The sequence below is a fragment of the Rhinopithecus roxellana genome, chromosome 11 (assembly GCF_007565055.1).
Source record: "Rhinopithecus roxellana isolate Shanxi Qingling chromosome 11, ASM756505v1, whole genome shotgun sequence".
Classification (NCBI taxonomy): Eukaryota; Metazoa; Chordata; class Mammalia; order Primates; family Cercopithecidae; genus Rhinopithecus; species Rhinopithecus roxellana.
In genome coordinates, this window is record NC_044559.1 from 138,916,900 (window position 1) to 138,941,325 (window position 24,426).

Here is a 24,426-nt window from a genome sequence, read left to right on the forward strand (position 1 = left end):
TTCATTCTTTAAAAAATTTTAAGACTGTTTTGTTATACTCCACAGTAGGCACACTTAAAAAGAATGTATACAGGATGCACAGTGGCTCACATCTGTAATCCCAGTGCTTTGGGAGGTCCTGGAGGGAGGACTGCTTGAGCCTGGGAGTTCAAAACCAGCCTGGGCAACAGAGCTACACCCTATCCCTACAAAAATAAAAAATAGCTGGGTGTGGTGGCACATGCCTATAGTCATAGCTACTCTGGAGGCTGAGACAGGAGGATTGATTGAGCCCAGGAGTTCATGGTTGCAGTTAACCGATTGTACCACTGCACTCTAGCCTGGGTGAAAGAGTGACACTGTCCCTAGAAAATAAAAAAATATATTAATATATCATGCTAATGAGTGAAGTGTTCTACAAATGTCAATTAGTCAAGTTAGTTGATAGTGCTGTTCAAGGCTTGTATCTCCTAAGTGACTTGTGCTATCAATTACTTGATTAAATAACTATAATTGAAATTGTGCCTTTTTCAATTTTGCCAGTTTTTATTTCATGAATTTTGAAGCTATTTTTGTGTACTTAAGCTAGAAAGTAGCTTTGCTGTAGGATTCCCAAATTTCCACAATATAGAGCTCTTTCCCTTGGGGCCATTCAACTTCTGCAGAGAAGAAACTTCCCATCTCTTGCTGGACGTTAAACCTCTGGTCAGCCATGTACAGGAGTTGGGGAGCAGTATGTGTGGTTATGTCATGAGGAGGACTGTTCCATATACAAATGGCCATTAGTTTCATTGCTTTCTCTTCACATCTCACTCCCATCCTCCAAGGTACTAAGCATTTCTGAGCCTGGAGCCAAACTGGTTCCTTCTTTTTCTTATCCCCATATGTAAGCAGCGTAACTGTGCCTGCTTCTGCTCTACTGGCTATCTTTTCATCTTTCAAATTTTCATTTGCTGATAGTCTTTCTCCTATTCTCCTTATTGCTGTAGTTTGATAAATTAAAATTTTCCTTGCATCTTAATGTTGTCCAATGTGATGAGACATGTTTAACAAAAGCACATTCTTGAATACTTTCTCTGCTAGCCATTTTTAGCTTATCAAGTCCCAACATGATTTCTGCAGCCTCTAAGCTGCCCCTTGCTCCTTATGTATTCATTTTTCCAGCTCTGCCTCTGGAACCTATTTGTTGTTATCACCTGCTCTTAGGTACCCTCCTGAGTAGCTGCGTCTGAAGCTGTGTGCCAGCACACCAGCAAATTTTTGCACTTTTTTGTAGAGACAAGGTTTTGCCATGTTGCCCAGGCTGGTCACGAACTCCTAGGCTCAAGTGATGCACCCTCTTCAGCCTCCCAAAGTGCCAGGCATGTTACTTTGGACCCTCCCTCACATTCACTCTGGAAGTATCCCAATAAACTAGCTGTACTCACCAAAAAGGACTACTTATGTTCCTGAATAGTTGCCTGGGAGGGGCTGTTCAACTTCCTATCAAAATGGTATATGGGAATGTACTACATGAGTAACTCTCTTCCAGCTTTTTGTTGTGTGGCTACAAACTATTGTACCTGTCTGCAATAAACACAAGGATTTCCATGTCCCTTGTATTTCCAACTGCCCTCTTGGCCTAAAATGGACACAGTGTACAATCATAGTTTAGAGGTGGCTAATCAGGACTGGAAAGAAATATGAAAAACACAAATCACATAATTTGAAGAGAAAACAGAGTTTCAATTTCTCAGAGAATGTGAACAAAGGAAAACATGCCCTGCTTGAGAATAAATATAAAGTTCTTGCCATTAAAATGCTGGGTAGAACATGTAGTTGAACTGTAAAGTACAGACACTTTTACTCTACCCATCTGAGAAATAAGAACAATCCATTCATTGTACAGCATAAAAAAGTGCTTGATACTTAAATACTTTGAATGAATGATTTTTCAGTGAGGAAACACATCTAAATAATCCTTACATCTCTCTCCTTTGTAGAATATAAAGGTAAGAGTGATACTAAATATTTAACAGTTTTTACAGTATGAGTGCTGTGAAGACCTGAACGGGCAAATGTCACTTAGCGAGGATCTTTCTTATGAACCCGCTGGTGGATGTGAAGGTTGGAGCTCTGGCTGAAGCCCTTCCCACACTTGCTGCACTCATAGGGCTTCTCTCCAGTGTGTACTCTCTGGTGGATGAGGAGTTTGGAACTCTGGCTAAATCCCTTCCCACACTTGCCACAGTGATAGGGCTTCTCCCCAGTGTGGACTCTGAGATGGATGCGAAGATCCGAGCTCTGGCTGAAACCCTTCCCACACTCATAGCATTGGTAAGGCTTCTCTCCCGTGTGGATGCACCGGTGAATGTGAAGGTTCGAGCTCTGACTGAAGCCCTTCCCACACTCACCACACTTGTAGGGCCTCTCTCCTGTGTGTACTCGCTGGTGGATGTGCAGGTTTGAGCGCTGACTGAAGCTCATACCGCACTCCCCACACTCATAGGGCTTTTCTCCAGTGTGGACTCGCTGGTGGATATGTAGTTTGGAGCTCTGACTAAAGCCCTTCCCACACTTGTCACATTTATAAGGTTTCTCGCCTGTATGGACAGCATGATGGATGAGCAGACTTGAGCTCCTGGTGAAGCCCTTCCCACACTTGTCACACTTGTAAGGCTTCTCATCTGTGTGGACTGCCTGATGGATAAGCAGACTCGAGCTCCTTGTGAAGCCCTTCCCACACTGTTCACATTTGTAGGGTTTTTCTTCTGTGTGGTCTCTCTGATGAAGTAGTAGTTCTGAGCTTTGACTGAAGTTCTTACCACACTGACCACATTCATATTGTTTCTCTGCAGTGTGGATTTTCTCATATGGATGACCATCTGGGCTGGTGTTAAGTATTTTCCCACAGTTATTATGGTCACAGGGTTTCTCCTCTGTATGAGCTCTCTGCTGACTACAACTGACCACCTGTGATTTCCATCCATAAATGTCTCTGCAGTTACAGTTAATGGGATCCAAAGATTCTTTTAATTGGCCATTCTGGCAAGTTGCCTCACCATTTAACAATGGCAAGGCCAGTTCTTTTCCATCAGACACCATTTTAACTTGAAGGTTCTCTGAAAAACTTTCCCCCTTTATCACTTTTCTCTTAGTGCTTTCTTCCGTTACAAAGAGATGTTTGCTTTCCTGATGATCCTGAGGCTCATTCTTACAGAACTTCACTGAAGAGTATTGTGTGTCTATTTGGCTTGGGACTTTCAAAGGCAAATATGTTTCACTTTCACTGTTTTTGAAATAATCACTTTGAAGAGTCATCACACTGTCCCTGTTTCTGGAAATACAAGAAGATGCTTCTCCCCACTGTTGACAAGGGGAAAGGTCTTGTTCAGGCTCCCCATCCACTTCCCCTTGATGATTCACGATACAATCCTGACTTCCACTAATTGTACTGGCCATGCCTTCCAAAACTAGCCAGGAGGAAAGCTCATGTAACAGATCCTGAAGTGCTTTCTGCTGAAGATTCTCCACAGAATTTTCATTCAAGTCTCCTAGGAAACAGAGAGAATTCAGTGGTAAGAACAAAGGGTAGACTTCAAGATTTCAAAGTGAGAGTGCCTAAGGCCTGAAGGCTTAGTAAGTACGAAAAAGTTCAGCTTGTCCTTATAGTCATGTCCTTTGGGTTAATGTTGGGTGCATTTGTATCTGGGTACAAGACAGAAATTTTCTCTTGGCTTTTAAGCATAGCCAAGGAAAGTCTTCCCTAACTAATCCTATAGAAGACTATAAGTCCTATATCCTTGCTAACAGTAACATTTCATCTCATCTCACTTCATTTTTTTTTTTTTTTTTTTTGAGACAGAGTCTTGCTCCACTGCCCAGGCTAGAGTGCAATGGCATGATCTGGTCTCACTGCAAACTTCACCTCCCAGGTTCAAGCAATTTTCCCACCTCAGCCTCCCAAGTAACTGGGATTATAGGCCCACACCACCATGCCCAGCTAATTTTTGTATTTTTAGTAGAGATGTGATTTTACCATGTTGACCAGGCTGGTCTCAAACTCCTGGCCTCAAGTGATGCATCCGCGTCAGCCTCCCAAAGTGTTGGGATTACAGGCATGAGTCACTATACCTGGCCTACTTTCCTTTAAGTAAATTTGCATTTCATTGGTATTCTGCTTTCATAGGTGTGGGGGACACAAGGAAGAAAATATAAATCCTTTTGCTTAACAAACTAAAGCTTCCTGGGAAGACAAACATACCAAATAATGATAATACTAAGTGAGTGGTGTAGATGAATGTATAGTACAATACAGTACAAGAGATGTATGCATAACCAGCTAGGAAAGTACAGAAGAGGAACACTCAATTCAGACCCCAGTGTTTAGGAAGATTTCTGGGAGAAAATGACAAGAAATAAAAAGAAAAAAAAAGAAGTGAAACGTGGAGAGAAAATATGACATGTTAAAGAAAACTACAAGCGGCTTCTTACGAAGGAGATAAAAACGGTAAGAGTGGTGAAGAATGTGCCACGGAGGGGAAGTAAGGAGCCAGAGCAAAGGGCTTAGTGTCTAATAATAAGGACCTTAGGGCTAAACCCTGCAGGGATTGAAAACTATTAAAGGATTTAAATTCAGAGTGAAATGATTGACTTTGTGACTATAAACACCACTGGAAAGTAAGACTTTAGGTAGCAAGATGGCTGCTATAGCAAATCATAAGAAAAATGGTAAGGATGATGGTTGTGGAGAGAATGGGAGAAATTCATTTTAGATCACGTGATGACAAATTAAACCTAGAAGAGAAAGGAGGTACCAAGCCTGTTCCTTGGGATTGCTGCCTGAGTGAATGGGTACAGTGGTACTCTATAATCAGAGAGGAAATGCAAGAGGAAGAGGCTGAAGTAGGGAAGGGGGCAGAAACTCAAATCTGCCTTGTATAATCTGTGATGTTGGTGGAACATTCTTGCAGTACTGGTCAGTAAGCAGTGAGATATATATAGGTCTGGAAGTCCTGTGAGAGAACTGTGCTAGGAATACAGAGTTTAGACTTACTGGTATATTAAAAAACAAAAACAAAAACAAAAACAAAACCCTCCCCCAGACTTACTACAACAGTTAGAGTGAATAGCCTAATATTACACTGAAATGACAAGAAATCCGTAATAGTCTTGGGAAAACAGAAAGGTTGACATCATCAGAATAAAAACATCGAGGAACTCCTAAATGATAAAGAGCAGATGGATTAGGAGTGATGGAGAAACTAGAGGAAAAATGTACAGCTCAAATTATATATAACAGAAGGCTTCTTCATGGGTAAAACATCTTAAGAAATCATAGAAATTCAATTACCAAACTCAGAATCAATTATTACAAAGTAAGGGAGCACTGACCACATTTCTCTGGAGTCTATGTCTCAGAAAATAATAAACAGTGATAAAGTAAGACATTTCTTAATTCAACTTAGGCATTCCTAACAACTGTGCTAGTTTTTGCTGTTAGCAGCACTCTCCCAGCCCACCCTCTTCCTCTTAGAAATAGAAATATCGGATGGCTAGCAGCAGTGGCCTCATATAAAGCCTCAAGAATAAAATAAATGATCTGCCAAAAAAAGACTGCTAATAATGTTAACCGAACTGAACAGAGAAGCAGAGGTTGAGGTAATGCTGAACCTACACAATGACCGATGGATTGAGGAACAAAAAAGAAGCAACTGACAACATAAGTGCCCAGGATAAAACTTCAAGCTAAACTTTTTAATGGGAGTTCTGACAAGGAAGATAGCCCAGGGCTGGAAATGAAGAAGCAGGGCATGCCCCCGATAACTCAGTGGCAAAAGAGGTGGCCTTAAAAAATGGCCTACACCACTGTGCAGGGGAGTACAGGGAAAATAGGAGGCCCACCTGAGGCTCAGCCCTAGCCCTTAGACCACTCATGGGGGGAGTTTACTACCTGGGTAGCCCCCCTTGCCCACACATACAGCTACAAACAATTCAAATTTTTTATTTTTCCCAAAATAAAACCTCACTTAGCTCTGCCAACTGTCAAAAAAAAAAAAAAAAAAAAAAAGAAAAAAAAAAAAAGAGAGAAAAAAAAGGCCTACAACATCTACCATCTGGATTCTTATTACCTCCCTCCCTAGCCCAATCAGCAGAAGCATCCCCTAAAGTAGAACACACATGCATGCCAAAGTGGGTCAAGCATGGGTTGAGGACACACTCCAATATCATACTGAGAACACAAGAATTTTGAAAAAATATATAAGGAGACAGAATTTAAAAGGTACATAATTAAAATCCCAGAAAAACTGGAGTGGATATCATATTTAAACACAATCTAATAAAAAAAAAAACATATTGCTATGAAAATAATAATTCTAAATAAAATGACTGAAGATGATGATAGGTTATGTAACTTGTTTCCTAGATATGTGTCAGGCTGTTTTAGTCAAAGGCCTACAATTTAGATGAGTTAAATAGTAAAATGAACACACGGCTAAGATGGAAGATTGAGGAATTCTCCAAGAATGCATATGAAAAGACAGACAGATAGAAAGATAAAAGTTAAAGCCCTAGGCCGGGCGCGGTGGCTCAAGCCTGTAATCCCAGCACTTTGGGAGGCCGAGACGGGTGGATCACGAGGTCAGGAGATCGAGACCATCCTGGCTAACACGGTGAAACCCCGTCTCTACTAAAAAATACAAAAAACTAGCCGGGCGAGGTGGCGGCGCCTGTAGTCCCAGCTACTCGGGAGGCTGAGGCAGGAGAATGGTGTAAACCCGGGAGGCGGAGCTTGCAGTGAGCTGAGATCCGACCACTGCACTCCAGCCCGGGTGACAGAGCGAGACTCCGTCTCAAAAAAAAAAAAAAAAAAAAAAAAAAGTAAAAGCTCATGTCCAAGGAGTTGCATGAGGACAGTGAAGATAGAACACATGGAGAGAAAATGATCAAAGAAATAACAACAAAAAAATGTTTCCTAGAATGCAAAATTCAGGGCCCAATAAATGCTAAAAAATGGTATGTAAAAAGACCCTGAACTAAAGGACTTCAAGGAAAAAACAAACAAACAAACAACAACAACAACAAAAAACCAGAAAATGCTAAAAGCTTCCAAACAGAAAAGCCAGGTTATGTGCAAATAAATGAGAATTATATTGACATTGAACAACTAACTAATTGGCAATATTGCAAATCTTCAATATCTTCAAGATTTGGGTTAAAAGTCATTGTGAAATTATAATTTTTAACCAGCCAATTAACCGTTTCAAAGAGAGGAAAAAACAGACACTCTTTCAAACATGAAAAGATTCAATTACTAAAACAATCACTCAGGAATATGCTATAGGAAAATTTTTTAAAATTTAAGAAAAAGGATACATGCTACAAGAAATAACAGTAAGCCAAGATGTCAATAAAATACAAAATTAGGCCAGGCATGGTGGTTCATGTCTGTAATCCCAGCATTTTGGGAGGTTGAGGCGAGGTGATTGCTTGACCTCAGGAGTTTGATACCAGTGTGTGCAACATGGCAAAACCCTCTCTCTACAACATACAAAACAAAACAAAAACCCTCAAACCCCAAAACCACAGTTGAAAAATAAAAGAAAAAAATAAACAAAACTCTACAATAACAGTATGGAGTCAAAACCCCCCAAATAAAATATATTTTTAAAAGGCAAGTATTAGCTTCAGAGGAAAAATAAAAAAACAAAAAAGGAGCTATAATCATATTGTACTACTTGACTCTATAGTGAACAACTAATTACAAAGTCAAAGCAATGGAAGCACTCATCACTGACATGACTCTTAACATTCTTGGGAGGCTAGGCATTTGGGGAGGTAATATGAAAAAGCTACATCCTCATCTATAATATGGGGAAGTCAACAGAAATTACAAAATATTGATAAATGGAGAAATAACAGTATATCACAATACACTAAATTTAAATGATACTGAGGTACCATTTTCCACCTGTTAAACTAGCACAAACCCGAAGTCTGAAGACACACATTACTTGTGAGTGTAAACTGATATGAAGGACATTTTGACAATTATCAATTAATGTCATAAATATATGCACTCAACATTCCAACTTAGAGCTTTACTCTTCAGATCTCCAGGCATAATTTGTGAAATGACATTTACATGAGACTACTCACTTTTTTTTTTTTTTTTTTTTGAGGTGGAGTCTCGCTCTGTGGCCCAGACTGGAGTGCAGTGGCGCAATCTCGGCTCACTGCAAGCTCCGCCTCCCAGGTTCACGCCATTCTCCTGCCTCAGCCTCCCGAGTAGCTGGGACTACAGGCGCCCGCCACCTCGCCTGGCTAGTTTTTTGTATTTTTAGTAGAGACGGGGTTTCACCATGTTAGCCAGGATGGTCTCGATCTCCTGACCTCGTGATCCGCCCGTCTCGGCCTCCCAAAGTGCTGGGATTACAGGCTTGAGCCACTGCGCCCGGCCGAGACTACTCACTTTTTAAAGGCCAATGACCAGAACCTGGATAGACAAGAGCTACAGACATGAAAGAAACTTTTCATTGTGCATCTTTTATATTTATTTTTTAACCATGTGAATGCATTTATTGTTTATTTAGAAGAGTAACTATGTATAAACATATCGTCTGGAGTAGGAAGACAAACCCAATATGGAACAGCTAGAAAGATGAAAACTGAGTACCTTTGGAAGCCACATTGTGGCTGATGGAGCAGCAGAGTCAGGAAACAGGACCGTTTTTACTATGAGCTGTCCATACAACTTGTTTTACCCAGGTGAATGTATCACTTTGTCTACACATTTCAAAAGTAATGGCAAAAATGAAAAAGAAAAATGACAAAAGAAAAACAGGGCAGTTTGTAGCAGTTAAATCATGAAATGGGCTGAAATGATTAAATGGATTTGAAAGGATATTGCTTCAACAGCCATATCGTACAGTACTTGGAAGTAGGCTAGTGGTTATAGAAACTGTAGGTATGTGAAAATGAATGGGGGAGGAATTTTATGAAAGGTGCCATTTTAATGAAAGTGTGATGTTAGCTTTTAAAAAAATGTTTAAAATAATATGAAGAATGAGGCCAGGCACGGTGGCTCATGCCTGTAATCCCAGCACTTTGGGAGGCTGAGGTGGGTGGATTACTTGAGGTCAGGAGTTCGAGATCAGCCTGGTCAACACGGTGAAACCCAGTGTCTTCTAAATATACAAAAAAATAGCAGGACGTGATAGCGGGCACCTGTAGTCCCAGCTACTCAGGAGGCTGAGTCAGGAGAATCACTTGAACCTGGGAGGTGGAGCTTACAGTGAGCCGAGATTGTGCCACTGCACTCCAGCCTGGGTTACAGAGTGAGACGTCGTCTAAAAGAAGAAGAAAAAAAAATGCTATGGAGAATGAGTGTATAACATTAGGAAAAAATACTGACATGAGAAAAGGGGTCCTTTTATAGGGAGTTAACATGGCAGAAAAAACTCTAACACATACTGCATAAAACAGCAAATTAAAAATACGCACAGTGTAATCTCATAAAATTTTAATGCATATACTTGTACATACATAAATATAGAGTTCATAGAAAGTGATTTGATTTCACATTATACTGTGTTGAGTTTTTGAGACTTTTATGTCTTACTTGCAAAAAAGAAAAATGTTCAACAAGTTTGTTCCATTTTATGTCAATAAAAATGAAAACCTAGAGCAGAGCTTGAAATTGGAAGCCCATCTCCTATTTCACTTTTGTCTACCTGTAAATCACTCTCTACAGAGCAGTCACAGTGATACTGGGTCAATCAGAGAACACCATTCCCTGATCCAATGGCTGCCCACTCAAAATTTTTTTTTTTTTTTTTTTTTTGAGATGGGGTCACACAGTGTCTCCTAGGCTGGAGTGCACTGGCGCTATCTCAGCTCACTGCAACCCCCACCTCCTGGGCTCAAGCGATTCTCCCACCTCAGCCTCCCAAGTAGCTGGGATTACAGGCATGTGCCACCACGCCTGGCTAATTTTTTTTGTCATAAATCCACTTTTTACCAGTGCCTTCAATGCCATAACTGAGCTAGGCTGTGTCCACCACCTCTTCTCAGTCCTTCTTAGATGCACCCTGTGGTCTACCACACTCCTCCTTCCAGGTCTTTGGGTCTCCTCTTGCGTGGTTCTCTTTGCCTGGAATGTTCTTCCCCTCCCTAGTCACCTGTTTAAACTATTGATCCCTTAGCTCCCAGTTTAATGTCACTTCAGAGGCTCTCCCTAAGACACATACACAACCCTCATTCCAACACATGCCTTCGTTCTCTCAGAGCAGTGTTCCATTCTTCATAGGACTTACCAACTGTATAGTAATACTTCAAAGAATGACATCATAAATGATGTTTAAAGGAGACAAGTGTACTTGCAACATCTAACTCGAGCTTGAAAAACGATGGCAACAATCTGACTAATTTTTACCCTATTTTAAGCATTAAACAGACTCATTTTAGGGCAACATCTGTGGGATCTAGGAGTGTTAATAAACTTAAAATAAGTTAAAGTTAAAAAAGAATTGGTGGGAGATTTTAGATACTGAGGACGAGAAGAGAGAAACTTTTTTTTTTTGAGACAGGGTCCCACTCTGTTGCCCAGCCTGCAGCCTGGAGATTTTTGCTTACTGAAGCCTCAACCTCCTTGGCTTAGGTGATCCTCCCACCTTGGCCTCCCAAGTAGCTGGGACTACAGGCACGTGCCACCAGGCCCGGCTAACTTTTTATATTTTTTGTAGAGGGGGTTTTGCCATGTTGCCCAGGCTGGTCTTCAGCTCCTGGGTTCAAGTGATCCTCCTGCCTCTGCCTCCCAAAGTGCTGGGATTACAGGCATAAGCCACCATGCCTGGCCCAAGAGAAACTGAATACAGTCATGGCCCATTTCTAAACTAGGAGACTGGAACAACTTTAATACTGACAAAAGTGGGAATACAACAAGGGAACTTAAAAAGGAAAATAATTTTAGGCTTATCAAAATAGAAAGGAGAGTTGAACAGCATTAAATGTGTAACAGTTCCTCCTATAAGTGGACATACCATGCATTCTCAGGGACAATAATGTCTCCAAGGGGTGAGAATTGGTTCATAGGGGGCACAACAAATATTTTTATTTTATTTTTTTTTGAGATGGAGTCTCACTCCATCACCCAGGCTGGAGTGCAGTGGCATGATCTTGGCTCACTGCAACCTCCACCTCCCGAGTTTAAGCAATTCTCCTGCCTCAGCCTCCTGAGTAGCTGGGATTACAGGCACCCACCACCACGCCCGGCTAATTTTTATAATTTTAGTAGAGACGGGGTTTTGCCATGTTGGCCAGGCTGGTCTCGAACTCCTGACCTCAGGTGATCGGCCCGCCTTGGCCTCCCAAAGTGCTGGGATTATAGGCATAAGCCACCACGCCTGGCCAAACAAATCTTACATATTATGCTGGTTTGGGACTCACAAAACAATCCTACCTAACAAAACCTTATTCCTTCATACTTAATTTCTCTAAAGGAGAAATCTGTCTCCTTTTGGCAGGGAGAGAGTAATGATAAAGAAAAAGGCCGAGAAGCACTGGTGATGTAGTGACTTAAAACCAAACAGCCCTTTGAGATTTCAAGTGAGAAAAAAGACAGAAGCCAGGTGATCAAGACCAGACTGGCTAACATGGTGAAATCCCATCTCTACTAAAAATATAAAAAATTAGCCGGGCACGGAGGCGGGCGCCTGTAGTCCCAGCTACTCGGGAGTCTAAGGCAGGAGAATTGCTTGAACCCGGGAGGTGGAGGTTGCAGTGAGCCGAGATCACGCCACTGCACTCCAGCCTGGGGGACAGAAAGAGACTCCATCTCAAAAAGAAAGCAAAAAGAAAGAAGCTAGAGAATCTGCAGAGAAAAGGACTAAGAGAGAAGCCAGAGGAAACAGAAAAACTATGATTTCATGCGTGACAAAGAATTTTGAGAGAAGATCAACACTAAAGAAACCATCAGTAAAATTGATAATGGTAAATATGCTGAAAGAAACATTAAAAAAGAAACAAACTCTGAAAGAGACAAAAGTTCAGTAGTGACCTACAAGTGGGCAATTTTGGTACAAGAACAGAGCACAGGCACTAGGTTTATATTAAGAATGTGGAAAGGCCTGGTTCACTACCTGCAGGTAACGACTTTGCCCTGTAGCATTCTCTTTACTCCCCAGGATCAGCTGAAAATAGAAACTGAAAGACCACAGCTACTGAGGGAAGAGAACCAGGGCCCCACTGTGGACTGAGGGAGGAAAAAGCCCTGAAAGCTAACATGATGGCACATTTTTTTTTTTTTTTAAGACAGGGTCTAACGGTCACTAGGGCAGGAGTGCAGTAGTGTCATCTCGGCTCACTACAACTCTGCCTTCCCGGCTCAAGGGGTCCTCCCACCTCAGCCTCCTGAATAGCTGGGATTACAGGTAACTGCCATCACATCCGGCTAATTTTTGTATATTTTGCAGAGACAGGGTTTCGCTGTGTTGCCCAGGCTGGTCTCAAACTCATGAGCTCAAGCCATCTGCCCGCCTCAGCCTCCCAAGGTGCTGGGATTACAGGCATGAGCCACCGTGCCCAGTCACTTATCAGTGTTTTTTGTAGAAAGGCTGCTTTTGGCTATAAAATGGCAATTTCACATGGTTCAACCTAGTAGGTATACATTCATCTCCCTATCTAATTAAAATTCTTTATCAATCTATTTCTTAATGGCTACATACTTTTCTGTGATCCATGATAATTTGCCTGACCAATCCCTGTGATACATTTAGGGGGTAAATATTTTTTTCACTATTTTAAATATTTCTATAATGAATATTTTGTTCACAATTTTTGGTTAAAATTACTCATGATTGCCTTAGAATAGATATCTAAAAAATGAATTACTGCATTTGAAAATGTTTAAGGCTCCTTGATTCAGGCAGTCAAAAAGTGTTTTGTCTGGCTGGGTGTGGTGGCTCATGCCTGTAAGCCCAGCCACTCCAGAGGCTAAGGCAGGAGAATCACTTGAACCTGGGAGGTGGAGGTTGCAGTGAGCCGAGATCGTGCCACTGCACTCCAGCCTCCAGCCTGGGCGAAAGAGGTTGACTCCTGCTCAAAAAAACCAAAAAAGTGTTTTATTTATTTGTAGGGTATGAGAGTGTCTCACCACGAGTTTTGATTAATTTTGGGAGGGGAGAGGGATGAATTCCTGAATGTGTAAGAAAAGAAATAATGGAAACGATATTGCAAGGCAGGGGAGGACATTCAATGAAAAATAAAGTCCAAGCAAAGATGGCACAAGACCAATGTGGGGGAAATGTGGGGAAAGGCAAGAGTACAGAGAAGCAAGTGACCATTACTGGGAAAGACCACAACCTCCTGCAGAGGTAGAAGGGAAGTAAGTGAATAGATCAGGTAAAACAGTAGCACATAGGAAACATCCCAGAAGTCCCTGCTTTCGACACAGACTGCAAGACATCAGATAACTCCTGGAACATTGAAAAAGGGACTCCTCTGTTGTGGATTAGCCTGGCTTATAACTTGCCATGATGCCTGGTGCTCTTTGGGGTTCACTTGCTATTATATAATCTTTATCTTGTTCCATCTGAGAGATCACATTTCAGAAACTCACAGGGATTGGGTGATTGTGCAGAAAGCAAAATCAGTCCCACCTCTGGCTTATAAAGGATGGAACAGGTATGGTTTTTGAGACAACCCAGTAAAATCACTATTCTCCAATTCTTACCAAGTTCTTTAGCTGCTTAGAATCGTCAGAAAATATCCTTTTGTGTCAAAAAGGAAGTGGGAAACAAAGATGCCAATGGGCAGGTGTCCAAGTTCACATGTCCTTACCCACCAAGACCAAGTTCCTGTAGTTCCCAGCATTACAGCTCTGCACAGCTTCCTGGGAGCAGAGTCCAGGTGGCCTCACTTCTCCTCGGTGAAGGCCACAGAGGCATCCTTGAATGTAACTGGTTCCTAAAACATAAAGCACATTCCTCCTCAACAAACAACCATCTGCACAAATGCCCTGGAAGGGGGGTGAAGTCAGTAGCACTGGAAAAGGTAAGAAAGGCATAGAAGAAGTTTGCAGCTCAGGGGATCTAAGTGAGCTAAGTCAAGTTTTGTTGGAAAATCTTTCCTTTCTCACTTAATTGGCTGCTTCCATCCAAATCATTTCCTTCCTGCCCACAACATGTCTACACTCAAGTCCTCAGCTACTGAATCTTTCCGTGTCACTGTCTTCTTGTGTCATTTCTGAATTGTCATCTTCACCCCATTCCCACCATTATCCTGACAACCTTAACTCTCGCAGGAACAATTTACCCAACACTCTGACCTCACATTTCTTAATCTCCACAGTGCCAATGATCTCAGCCACATTTCATCAAACTGTAATAACCATAATTGGGACTAGTCCACTACCTGGACTCCTCTACTCTTAACATATTAATCTCTCTAATATCCTACACTTTAAAAATCACTTCCTATGCTTTCTGTTCTTCCGCTTATAAACTAAGTAGTTGAACATTACTGGGAAAATAAAATAGTACATATACACACAGCCATAAAACACTCTCCTGAGCGATCCCTTGACTTAAAATACCATTTACTGCCAAATATTTATTTCCAGCCCTTACCTCTTACCTCACTTCCAGACTCCAACTTTCTACCTTTTAATGTCTACACTGGGACGTCTAAAGGTGCTTAAAACTTAACAGGCCCTGGCTGGGCACAGTGGCTCATGCCTGTAATCCTAGCATTTGGGGAGGCTGAGGTGGGTGGATCACTTGAGGTCAGGAGTTTAAGACCAGCCTGGCCAACATGGTGAAACCTTGTCTCTACTGAAAATACAAAAATTAACCAGGTGTGGTGGTGCATGCCTGTAGTCCCAGCTACTTAGGAGGCTGAGGTGGAAGGATCTCTTGAACCCGGGAAGCGGAGGTTGCAGTGAGTCGAACAAACAAACAAAAAACAAAACAAAAAACTGAACAGGCCCTAACAAAACTCCTGCTCCAGCAATATCCATCAGCATCTGCTCTTCCCCAGTCGTCCCCATTTTAGTAAACAGCCACACGAACCACTCAATTGCTCAAACCAAATCCAAGAATTCATTTCATTCTCATCCTCACATCTCACCCATCACCTACCTCCTTTATCTCTAAAGCATATCGGCATCCACCCAGCTCCCCTGCCCTGCACTGTCACCTCTCTAGGCCTAGGCAGCACTTGCTCTCACCCACACCAACCTCCTTCTTGGTCTGACTCTACTCTTGCTCCCCCAAACATGAGTTTTCCACATGGCAGCCAAGGTGATCTTTTAAAACAAAAACAAGGCCAAGCGTGAAACCCTCCAAAGGCTTTTCAGTGGCCATGAAGTAAAATCCAGACTCTTCATCCTGGCCCGTGAGGCTCTCCTGTCACCTTCCCAACCTAGGCCTCTCTTATGATCATATTCAGCACCAGTGACCCAGCAGGCCCTTGAACCGCATCAAACTCATTGTAGCTTTTGTGCTAGCTTCCCTCTCCATTCCTCATCATTCAGCTTTCAGTCCAACCGTTGCCTCTTCAGAAAGCATGTCACTGACCATCTAATCCACTGGCGCACCCTGTATCTATCATTTTCCTAGTTTAATTTATTTCTTCTTATGACTTACGCCTTACCTTATTTTCTTATTTATTCACTTGCTTTCTTATTTACTGTCTCTCCCTGCTGAGATTTAAGTTCCCCACGAACAGAGAGGCTGCCTCATTTGTTCATGACTGCATCTCCAAGACCTCAAGCAGGGCCTGGCATATAAAGGGAGTCCAAATATTTTTTCAGTCAACGTCAGCAAATCTGGTTCCCTTCAGGGCTCTGTCTGATGAAGCAATGCTTCTTAAACTACATGTGGTGAAGTTTTTTGTTTTTGTTTTTCAAGCTCTCAATTTCAGTACTTATATCTGCACCGTGCATGGGCTGGCACCACTCTCTAAGGCACAATTTCAAAAGTAAAGTGATAGAATATATAAAAAGTCATAAAGGCTGTCTCATAAATTTGATCAGCTAAGCCAGCTTCGGCCTGAGGCTAAAGAGGCACCACTTACTCCTTCCTTGGGCCTGCCCTGCAGGGGTGGTATGACTCATCCGACTCGTCACCAGTGGGGAAGGATGGGGGTAAAGATGAAGGTAAGGATGGGTGCTGTCTCCCAAGCTTTCTGTTCAAGGTCACTGGTCTCCACTCTGAGGAAGAGGGCTGGAAAAGGAGCCTCAAGCCCTGGAGTAAAGGTGGGACAAACAACCAGAAGCAAAGATTGCTGCCTTCACATTCCATCACCACATCCTTTAGCAAGGCATGACCCACGGCATATTAAAAGCAAGTGGGCTGGCTGCTCTTCCCAACCAGACCTTCTCTTCAGACCACAGAGAAAAAAAAATGTCTTTCTGTTTAAGGCTAATCTCTTCCTGTGCATTCTAGATCAAATCCCTTCTTCTATCTTCAGAGATGCAAGCCCACCAATTACGTTTTCTCTCCCTTATTTTTTATCTGTCTTCCATCCAGTCATCTGGATTGTCTAATCTTCCTTCTCTATCTCAACAACATTCAAACCATGTCAGATCCTGTCAATTGTGCCTCCTACATTTCCCTCCAATGTGTTACCTCTTTTCTATTTCCACTGCCAGTCTTAGTAAGACCCTTATTTTTTTTTTTTTTCCTTACCTAGGCTACAATAACTCCTTACCAATTCTTCGTAGTACAATTTTTGTCATCTTTCAGTCCCTAGGTTAGACAATCAGAGTTATTAATTTTTTAAGGTCCTGAAGATAAAATGGCAGGCGGGATTCCATTCTGAGAAGGGAAAGGATATGTTGGTGGACTGTTAACTTTGCGGTAGGTAAAAAAAAAAAATGACAGGAGTAGACCAAATGAGAGGAATCATTGTGACAAGGGAAGGGAGAAAAGGAAAGGATATAGTGCTCCTGTTAAAGCAAGTCAAAGCTGGGACTGAAACACTGAATAATCAACAGTCTTCCCAGGTATCAGTGGCACTAAGGAGTCACTCCAAGGCTGTGCTCCTGCTTACAGTGGAGAGAGCAGACTCGATATTCTAAAAGCCAACCAAAGAGGAAGGTCACAAGATCAATCGTTTCCTGTTTCTATCAGATAAATGTCAACCTCCTTAGAACTACATATATGCCATCACATGGCCTTCCACTTCTTTCCAGAGCCCCTCTCTGCTGTATCTAACAATTTACTTTGAAGTGGAAAAGCAGGAAGAGGCACACTAGATTACCTGGAGTCATTCAACACATCATACTTGAGTCTAGCACAGTCCTTTCTATCATAAGCCCTAACTTATTGAGTTCTCCCATCCATTTTGGAGCTTTCAGTCTTAGGACAATAGCCTCTTTCTGAAGCATGAGGATGAGTTAGAATTCTCCTCCTCTGAGATCTCATAGCATCTTTCACATCCCTCTACTATAGCTATTAAGTCTGTCTCCCAAGTTGGCTGTAAGATTCTGAAGGATAGGTGCCACACTCAACTCATCTTTGTCGTTTGACGCAGAGTCTCACTCTGTTGCCCAGGTTGGAGTGCAGTGGCATGATCTCAGCTCACCACAACCCCTACCTCCTGGGTTCAAGAGATTCTCCTGCCTCAGCCTCCTGAGTAGCTGGGATTACAGGCATCAACTATGACCAGCTAATTTTTTGTATTTTTAGTAGAGATGAGGTTTCACTATGTTGGCCAGGCTGGTCTCAAACTCCTGACCTCAGGTGATCCTCCCCACTCAGCCTCTCAAAGTACTGGGATTACAGGTGTGAGCCACCATGCCTGGCCTCAACTCATCTTTAAATCCCCAGCAACTACCACAATTGACTTGGAATCTGCAAGATAAATATAAATTCACATTCAATTTAAATGAATAATAATACAATAATACAACTAAAAGAAAACTTAAAGACAGACCCTCAGTTTACAGATGAAAAAAACAAAGTTCATAAGGGTGAAGTGATTTACCCAATGTCACAGAGGAAGGGCAGGGTTAACTAAGACTCCCGCCTTTCAGCAGACCTAAGGACAATGTTTTCTATGGAAAACACACAGTGATTGGAATGAAGTCCTTTCTTTAAATTAAAAAAGTTATTGTGTAAGACACACCAGAATCTCAAAATTTACCAAACTAGCAATCCCCAGTTGCAGCGGCAGTGAATAATTAACCATTAGGGAGCAGGCAGAAGTGAAGGAAGGAAAATGTATTGATTCTACTCAGGTTAGTCTCCCTTCAAGTCCTCAATTACTTTTCAGGGCACAGAGAAGCCATGCTCTCAGTACCTCAAGGCAGCTTACTGTCCTCTAAACAGATTTTTCTAAGAGCTCGTGTGTGAGGGCTGTATTTGCCAAGCAAAAAGATGGCCTTTGCTGGTAGTGTTAAAAAACATTTTTTTTTCCTTAAAACGCAGTATGATATTTTATTCAAATAATTTCTGGTGTGATGATCTGTTTAGTTAACGGAGAAAGAACAGCCTGAAGTTAGAAAACACGGGGTTTATTTCTGGCCCGCTGCTCTCTGCAACAAAGGACAAGGCACTTTCCTTCGGCTCTCTCAGAGTTAGCCGAGTTAGAGCTCTCCACCATAAAGTGCCAGGACAGGGCAAAGAGAGGGCTGACCATCTCAAACACTGTGGGATTCCACGTGAAGGCTGACCATCTCAAATACCCTGGGAGCCTAAGGGTTAATTTTGAGGTAACCTCCTACAGATGGTTTTACGGAGACAAATGAGAACTCTCTTTAAAAAAGTATGACTTGGTAATTTAAAGTTTATTGGGACAGTTAAATATGTAGACATGCTAGTGAAAGAGAACAAATCAACCTGAGTATAAAGGATGAATGACTCATTTTACCTACCCTAGAGACACTTATATCAAGTGTATAGAGAGTATTTCACAATAAACCTTTGGATGTACAAAGATCAAAAGAATAAAAAAGGAGTGAAACTCTCCTTTCACTAGGTCTGGAAGAGAGAAGGAAGCTTAGTTCTTAAAAAAACACCACAGAGACTTCTGATGCATAGTCTGGTTGAAAAGCATTTCTAGAGTGATTTTGTAAACACTGTGCTGCCATTTAACGAATTTCCTCGTTTTTGACTCTTTCATAGTTAACAAATTATCACTATTAATATGCATATTTTTTGTGTACAGGTAATATAATATGCTAATCAAAATGGTAAGCTCCTTGAAGAAAAGCACCGTGGTTTATCATTCTGTTTTGCTGAGACCACTTAGCACTGGGATGAGTATGGAATAGCTTGGAATGACTTTCAACGTGAGTGAAATGTCTGGCAGGAAAAGGTAGGCTTCCAGACGCTCCCCACGAGGGCACAGAACACTGCTCTGAGGAGTGGAATAAATTCTTGGGTAGGAGGGGCCAGTGAAAACTATCTTTGCAGACCCTGGTGACATCATCTGCTAGCTACATGTCCTTAGTATCTTAATGTCCCTATATCCATAGCTATAAAATACCGTACTGGGGGCCTGACAATAAAGAAAATAACACAAGGCACAGGGACATTTCAGAGAGATGGCATTTTAGGAGAAATGGAACGCCAACTCACCCGGACCTTGGTCATTTCTTACTCCCAGTGGGGATGGATTCCTGGAAAGGCAGAGTTAGAGAAAGAGAAAAAGCCATGAAAATCAAGTCCAGCAAGACTGCAGGGAAAAAGTTACCCAGCTCCTGCCTCTGACGCTTCTTCAGTCAACCCTTCCACTAGCACTCCCTCCATGAGGTGAGAGGTGACGCATTTTCTGTCACCATCTTCATCTCTCTCCACAGGGCTTTCGATTAAACAAGCCAAGTCTTCCCCCCAAAAAACCAAGAAGCTAAGTAAATTCCGCAGCCGCCGGCAGCTCTAAGCCGTGCCCATTTCCTCAGACTTTGCCGATCTCTGTCCTAAAGTTCTAGTTAAGAGGAGGAGCTCTCGGGTTATATGACCGCTTCTCGGGATGGGTTTCGGTTGCCCAAGACGCCTTCAACGATCTCATTCTCAGGAGCCTGGCTCGTTCCTGCGGTGCGGGGGCTCAGATGCAAGCTCTTTTCAGCGAAGGCAGTGCTGCGGACAGAAACCTCAGTCTCTTACAGGAGCCCCCCTCCGTCGCCTAACGTTCACCGAAAACCCCCTGCAATCACGCCCGTCACAGGCGAGGAAAAGGCCGGCGTGGCCAACCACGAAGCCCCCAGCCGGCCCAGGCCAGAGCTCCGCCAGGCGGGAGGAGGGGCCATCGGAGGCTCGGCCGCTCAGCTGCAGGGCCCGACAGCCTTCGCTGTGGCCGCAGCCAGGCTCCGGGGGCGCAGCAGCTTGGAAATGCGGCGCCGGGACACACGTGCCGCCGCGGGCCGCGCCTCCGCTGGTCGCGTGCCCTACCATCGCCGCCCTCCCGGCTTCCGCGGCTCGCCGGCCCAGCGCCTTCCCCGCGGCAAACCCATTTCCTGACCCCTGAACGCCTCTGTCAGCGGCCGGGAAAGCCCGGCCAGTCTCACCTCCCACGTGGAACCCCACACCTGCAGGGGCCGCATTCCGGATGCTGCCGGCTCGCGCGCCTAGGGCACCGAAATACAAGTCCCAGCAAGCCGCGGGCGAGCCACGCCCACTTCCGGCGCGGGCCGCGGAGCTCTGCGCTCTGCGCTCTGCGCTCTACGGAGCGCGATGCTTGGCCGGGGGTGGGGTCTGGCGGGGGGACCATGTTTGAGTCAGCGATATGTGTATTCAAGTCCTACTCCTCGTTTTTTATTACAAACTCAGAAGAATTATTTTGGGAATACCTATTAAGGTGTTTTTCATTTGTTAAAATACTATTGGGGGAAAAGGACGTAAATACCCATAATTTCATCTTTACCTTTCAAAACATTCTGAAGTGAATATTTGCTATTCGGCATCTTCCATCTCACCTCTGAAGGTCATCCATTTAACAGATATTATTTGAGAGCCAACTGTGTACCAGGAGCTGTTCAAGATGCTTGCACAAAAGTCACTGCCCTATTCTAGTGGGGGAAACAAGCAATCCATAAATACAGTGAATACATGGCGTCGTGTGTGTCATGAGGTGGTACGGAAAACATAGAGCTGGGCGGGGTGTGAGTGTGTAGGGCTGGGGGTGTACTTTGCAATTTTAAATAGGGGATCTTGCAACAAACACAGGAGGTGAGGGAATTAGACAAGTGGCTCCCAGCAGTCAGAACTGTCCTAAACGCACACAAGGGTTATTTATGCCAGGATTTTACATTTCTTTCACTTCTCACCGAGTGACACAGAGCTACCCGTTTGATCTTTTCCCAATTCCTTTCTTTCAGATTTATTTTGGAGAGAAAAGATATGTGGCCTGGACCTCTCTTCTATATCCTCCCCCTTCCTTGGTGTATTAGTTTCCAATTGCTGTCACAACAACTTACCACAAACTTAGTAGTATAACAAACATGTATTCTCTTAAACTTCTGGAGGTGCCAAGTCTGAAATCAGTTTTACTGGGCTAACGTCAGTGTCGGTGTGGCTAGTTCCTCCTGGAGGTTCTAGATGAGAATATTTCTTTGCCTTTTCCGGCTCCCAGGGACTGTTTGCATTCCTTGGCTTATGGCCTGCTCCTTTATCTTCAAAGAGCATGACTGCAATCTCTGCCTTCATCATCGCATCACATGCTTGGGCACTGACTCCTCCTGGGGCCTTCTAATAACGACTGTTGTGATTACATCAGGCCCAGCTGGCTAATCTTGGGATAATCTCTCAACGTTAAGATCCTTAATTTAATCACATTTCAAAAAATCCCTCTTGCCATAGAAATTAACATCCACAGCTTCTGGGGGTTAGGACATGGACATATTTGGGGGACTATTATTTTCAGACTTCGATGCTTGGAGAGGCCCATGTCCCCTTCAGTCTCCTCCTCAGAGATGCTCTCTTACCTTTTGCCTGGGGAACACAAAATGTCTCCCTTGGACCTTACTCCTCTCCTCAATGGAAAACCACAGAACTTTTCGCTATTTAGATTCTACCACCCTTGCCCTGACCTTCACTTCCTCATGTGCTCACTTCCCTCCGCGTGCAATATAAGAGGCCATGGCCCATGGTTATGGCCAGTCCTGTGTATGTGCAGTTACCCTTAACTCTCTTGCCCCAGTCTTTCTTGGTTTTATTCTCTTCATAGAAACCCAAATCTGCTTGAATGCAGTCCCTGGCCTGCACCTGTATGGCAGAGGTTGTTTGAGAAAACCACATGGCTGGGATGATTGGTCTTATTTTCAGTTTATAACCATTAAGTTCAAGTGAGCCCTTCATGCTGCCTGGCTATCCTTCTACATTTCTTAGTCCATCCATTCTCCTAAATGACTGTTTCACAGCTTCTACTCTCTTTTCATTATTTATTTATTTTTTTGAGCCAGGCTGGAGTTCAGTAGCGTGATCTTGGCTCACTGCAATCTCTGTTTCTTGGGCACAAGTGACCCTCCCACCTCAGCCACCTAAGTAGCTGGGACTATAGGCTTGCACCACCACTCCCGGCTAATTTTTGTGTGTGTGTGTGTGTATTTTTTTTTTTAAGAGATGAGGTTTCACCATGTTGTCCAGGCTGGTCTCTACCTCCTGAGATCAAGTGATCCTCCCACCTCAGCCTCCCAAAGTGCTGGGATTACAGGCTGAGACACAATACCTGGCCTTCTACTCTCTTTTCAAGCCTCCAACAACTCCTCCCGTCTCACTGAGTGCTGATGACTTTGCTTTTTGTTACTGAGTAAAGAGAACTTCTGTACCGCCTCACAGGCACATCTGCCCTCCTTTCTGCATTATAATCTGTATGCTCTACTTTTCATTCTGAGTGACTGGCCCTAGTTCCTATATGAGAAAATTCTTTTGCACCCTGGATGTTAACTGCCTTCTCGTGAATGAGGGCCTTCTCTCTCTTCTGTATTTCAAGATTTTCATTCTGTACTGAATTATCAGCATACTAATGAATACACTATAATATTGTTCATAAAATAAATAAAACCCCTTACCTTGCACCCTATTTCTCTCCAGCCACTACCTTATTTCTCTGCTTTGCTTTACAGCAAAACTCTTAAAAAAATTGTCCCTAAGGAATGTTTCCCATTTCTTTTCTCCCATATGCTCTCTTTTTTTACATGCAAAACCCAAAATTTAATTTTTTAACTTAATTTAAAAAATTGATATATAATAGATGCACATATTTTGGGGGTACATATAATAATTTGATTAAAATTATGTGTAAAGATCAAAGTAGGGAAATCGGGATATCTATCACTAAGTATTTGTCTTTTCTATATGCCAGAAATATTGAAAAGATTCTCTTCTGGCTATTCAAAGCATACAGTAGGTTAATGTTAACTATAGCTAACCTACTGGTCTATTGAACACCAGGTCTTATTTTTTCTATCTAACTGTGTATTATACCTTGATATGGTTTGTCTCTGTTTCCCCATTCAAATCTCATCTCGAATTGTAATCCTCACATGTTGAGGGAGGGACCTGTAATTCCCACAAGTGGAGGGAGGGAGGTGATTGGATCAACAGGGGCAGTTTCCCCCATGGTTCTCATGATAGTGAGTGAGTTCTCACAAGATCTGATGGTTTTGTAAGTGTTTGGAAGTTCCTCCTTTGTTCTTCTCTCTCCTGCCACCTTGTGAAGAAGGTGACTGCTCCTTCTTCCAACATGATTGTAAGTTTCCTGAGGCCTCCCCAGCCATGTGGAAGTGTGAGTCAATTCAACCTCTTTTCTTTATAAATTACCCAGTCTCAGGCTTTTTTTTTTCATAGCAGTGTGAAAAAAAAAAAAACTAATACATACCCCTTAACCAACCTCTATTCAGACCCCCACCTCTACTCTTACTGAACTCTGGTTACCACCAATCTACTCGCTATCTTCATGAAATCCACTTGTTTTTTGTTTGTTTGTTTGTTTGTTTAGTTCCCACATGAGTGAGAATATGCAATGTTTGTCTTTTTGTGCTTGACTTATTTACTTAACATCATGGCCTCTAGTTCCATCCATATTCCTGCAACTGACAGGATTTCATTATTTTTTTATGACTGAATAATATTCCATTGTGTACATACACCGCATTTCTTTATCCATTCATCCATTGATGGCCAGTTAGGTTGATTCCATATTTTGGATATTGTAAATATTGTTGCAGTAAACATGGGAGTGCAGATAGCTCTTCAGTATATTGATTCCCTTTCTTTTGGATATATACCCAGTAGTGGAATTGCTGAATCATATGGTAGTTCTGTTTTCAGTTTTCTGAGGAGCTTCCATACTGTTCTCCATAGTGGTTGTACTAATTTACATTCTCATCAACAGTGTACAAGGATTCCCCTTTCTCCAAATTCTCACCAGCATCTGTTATTCCCTGTTTTTAGATAAAAGTCATTTTAACTGTGGTGATATGATAGCTGATTGTGCTTTTGATTTGCATTTTTCTCATGATCAGTG

The 24,426-nt window shown here is 42.6% G+C and overlaps 1 protein-coding gene across 8 annotated transcripts; it reads right to left on the reverse strand.

The window, feature by feature from the left end:
* Window positions 1–1,683: 1,683 nt before the first annotated feature.
* ZNF239 (zinc finger protein 239) lies at window positions 1,684–20,546 on the reverse strand. Of its 8 annotated transcripts, none has more exons than XM_010376141.2 (4): window positions 20,468–20,540; window positions 19,542–19,582; window positions 13,802–13,923; window positions 1,684–3,512 (listed from the first exon to the last, which is right to left on the reverse strand). In XM_010376141.2, exon 4 carries the CDS (start codon window positions 3,418–3,420, stop codon window positions 2,044–2,046), a length of 1,377 nt encoding a protein of 458 aa, XP_010374443.1. In that variant the 5' UTR covers window positions 3,421–3,512; window positions 13,802–13,923; window positions 19,542–19,582; window positions 20,468–20,540; the 3' UTR covers window positions 1,684–2,043. The 8 variants fall into 8 exon arrangements, with proteins under 8 accessions (XP_010374443.1, XP_010374445.1, XP_030797255.1 ...); XM_010376143.2 differs by having other exon boundaries at window positions 13,798–13,923; XM_030941395.1 differs by having other exon boundaries at window positions 19,542–20,039.
* Window positions 20,547–24,426: the final 3,880 nt, after the last annotated feature.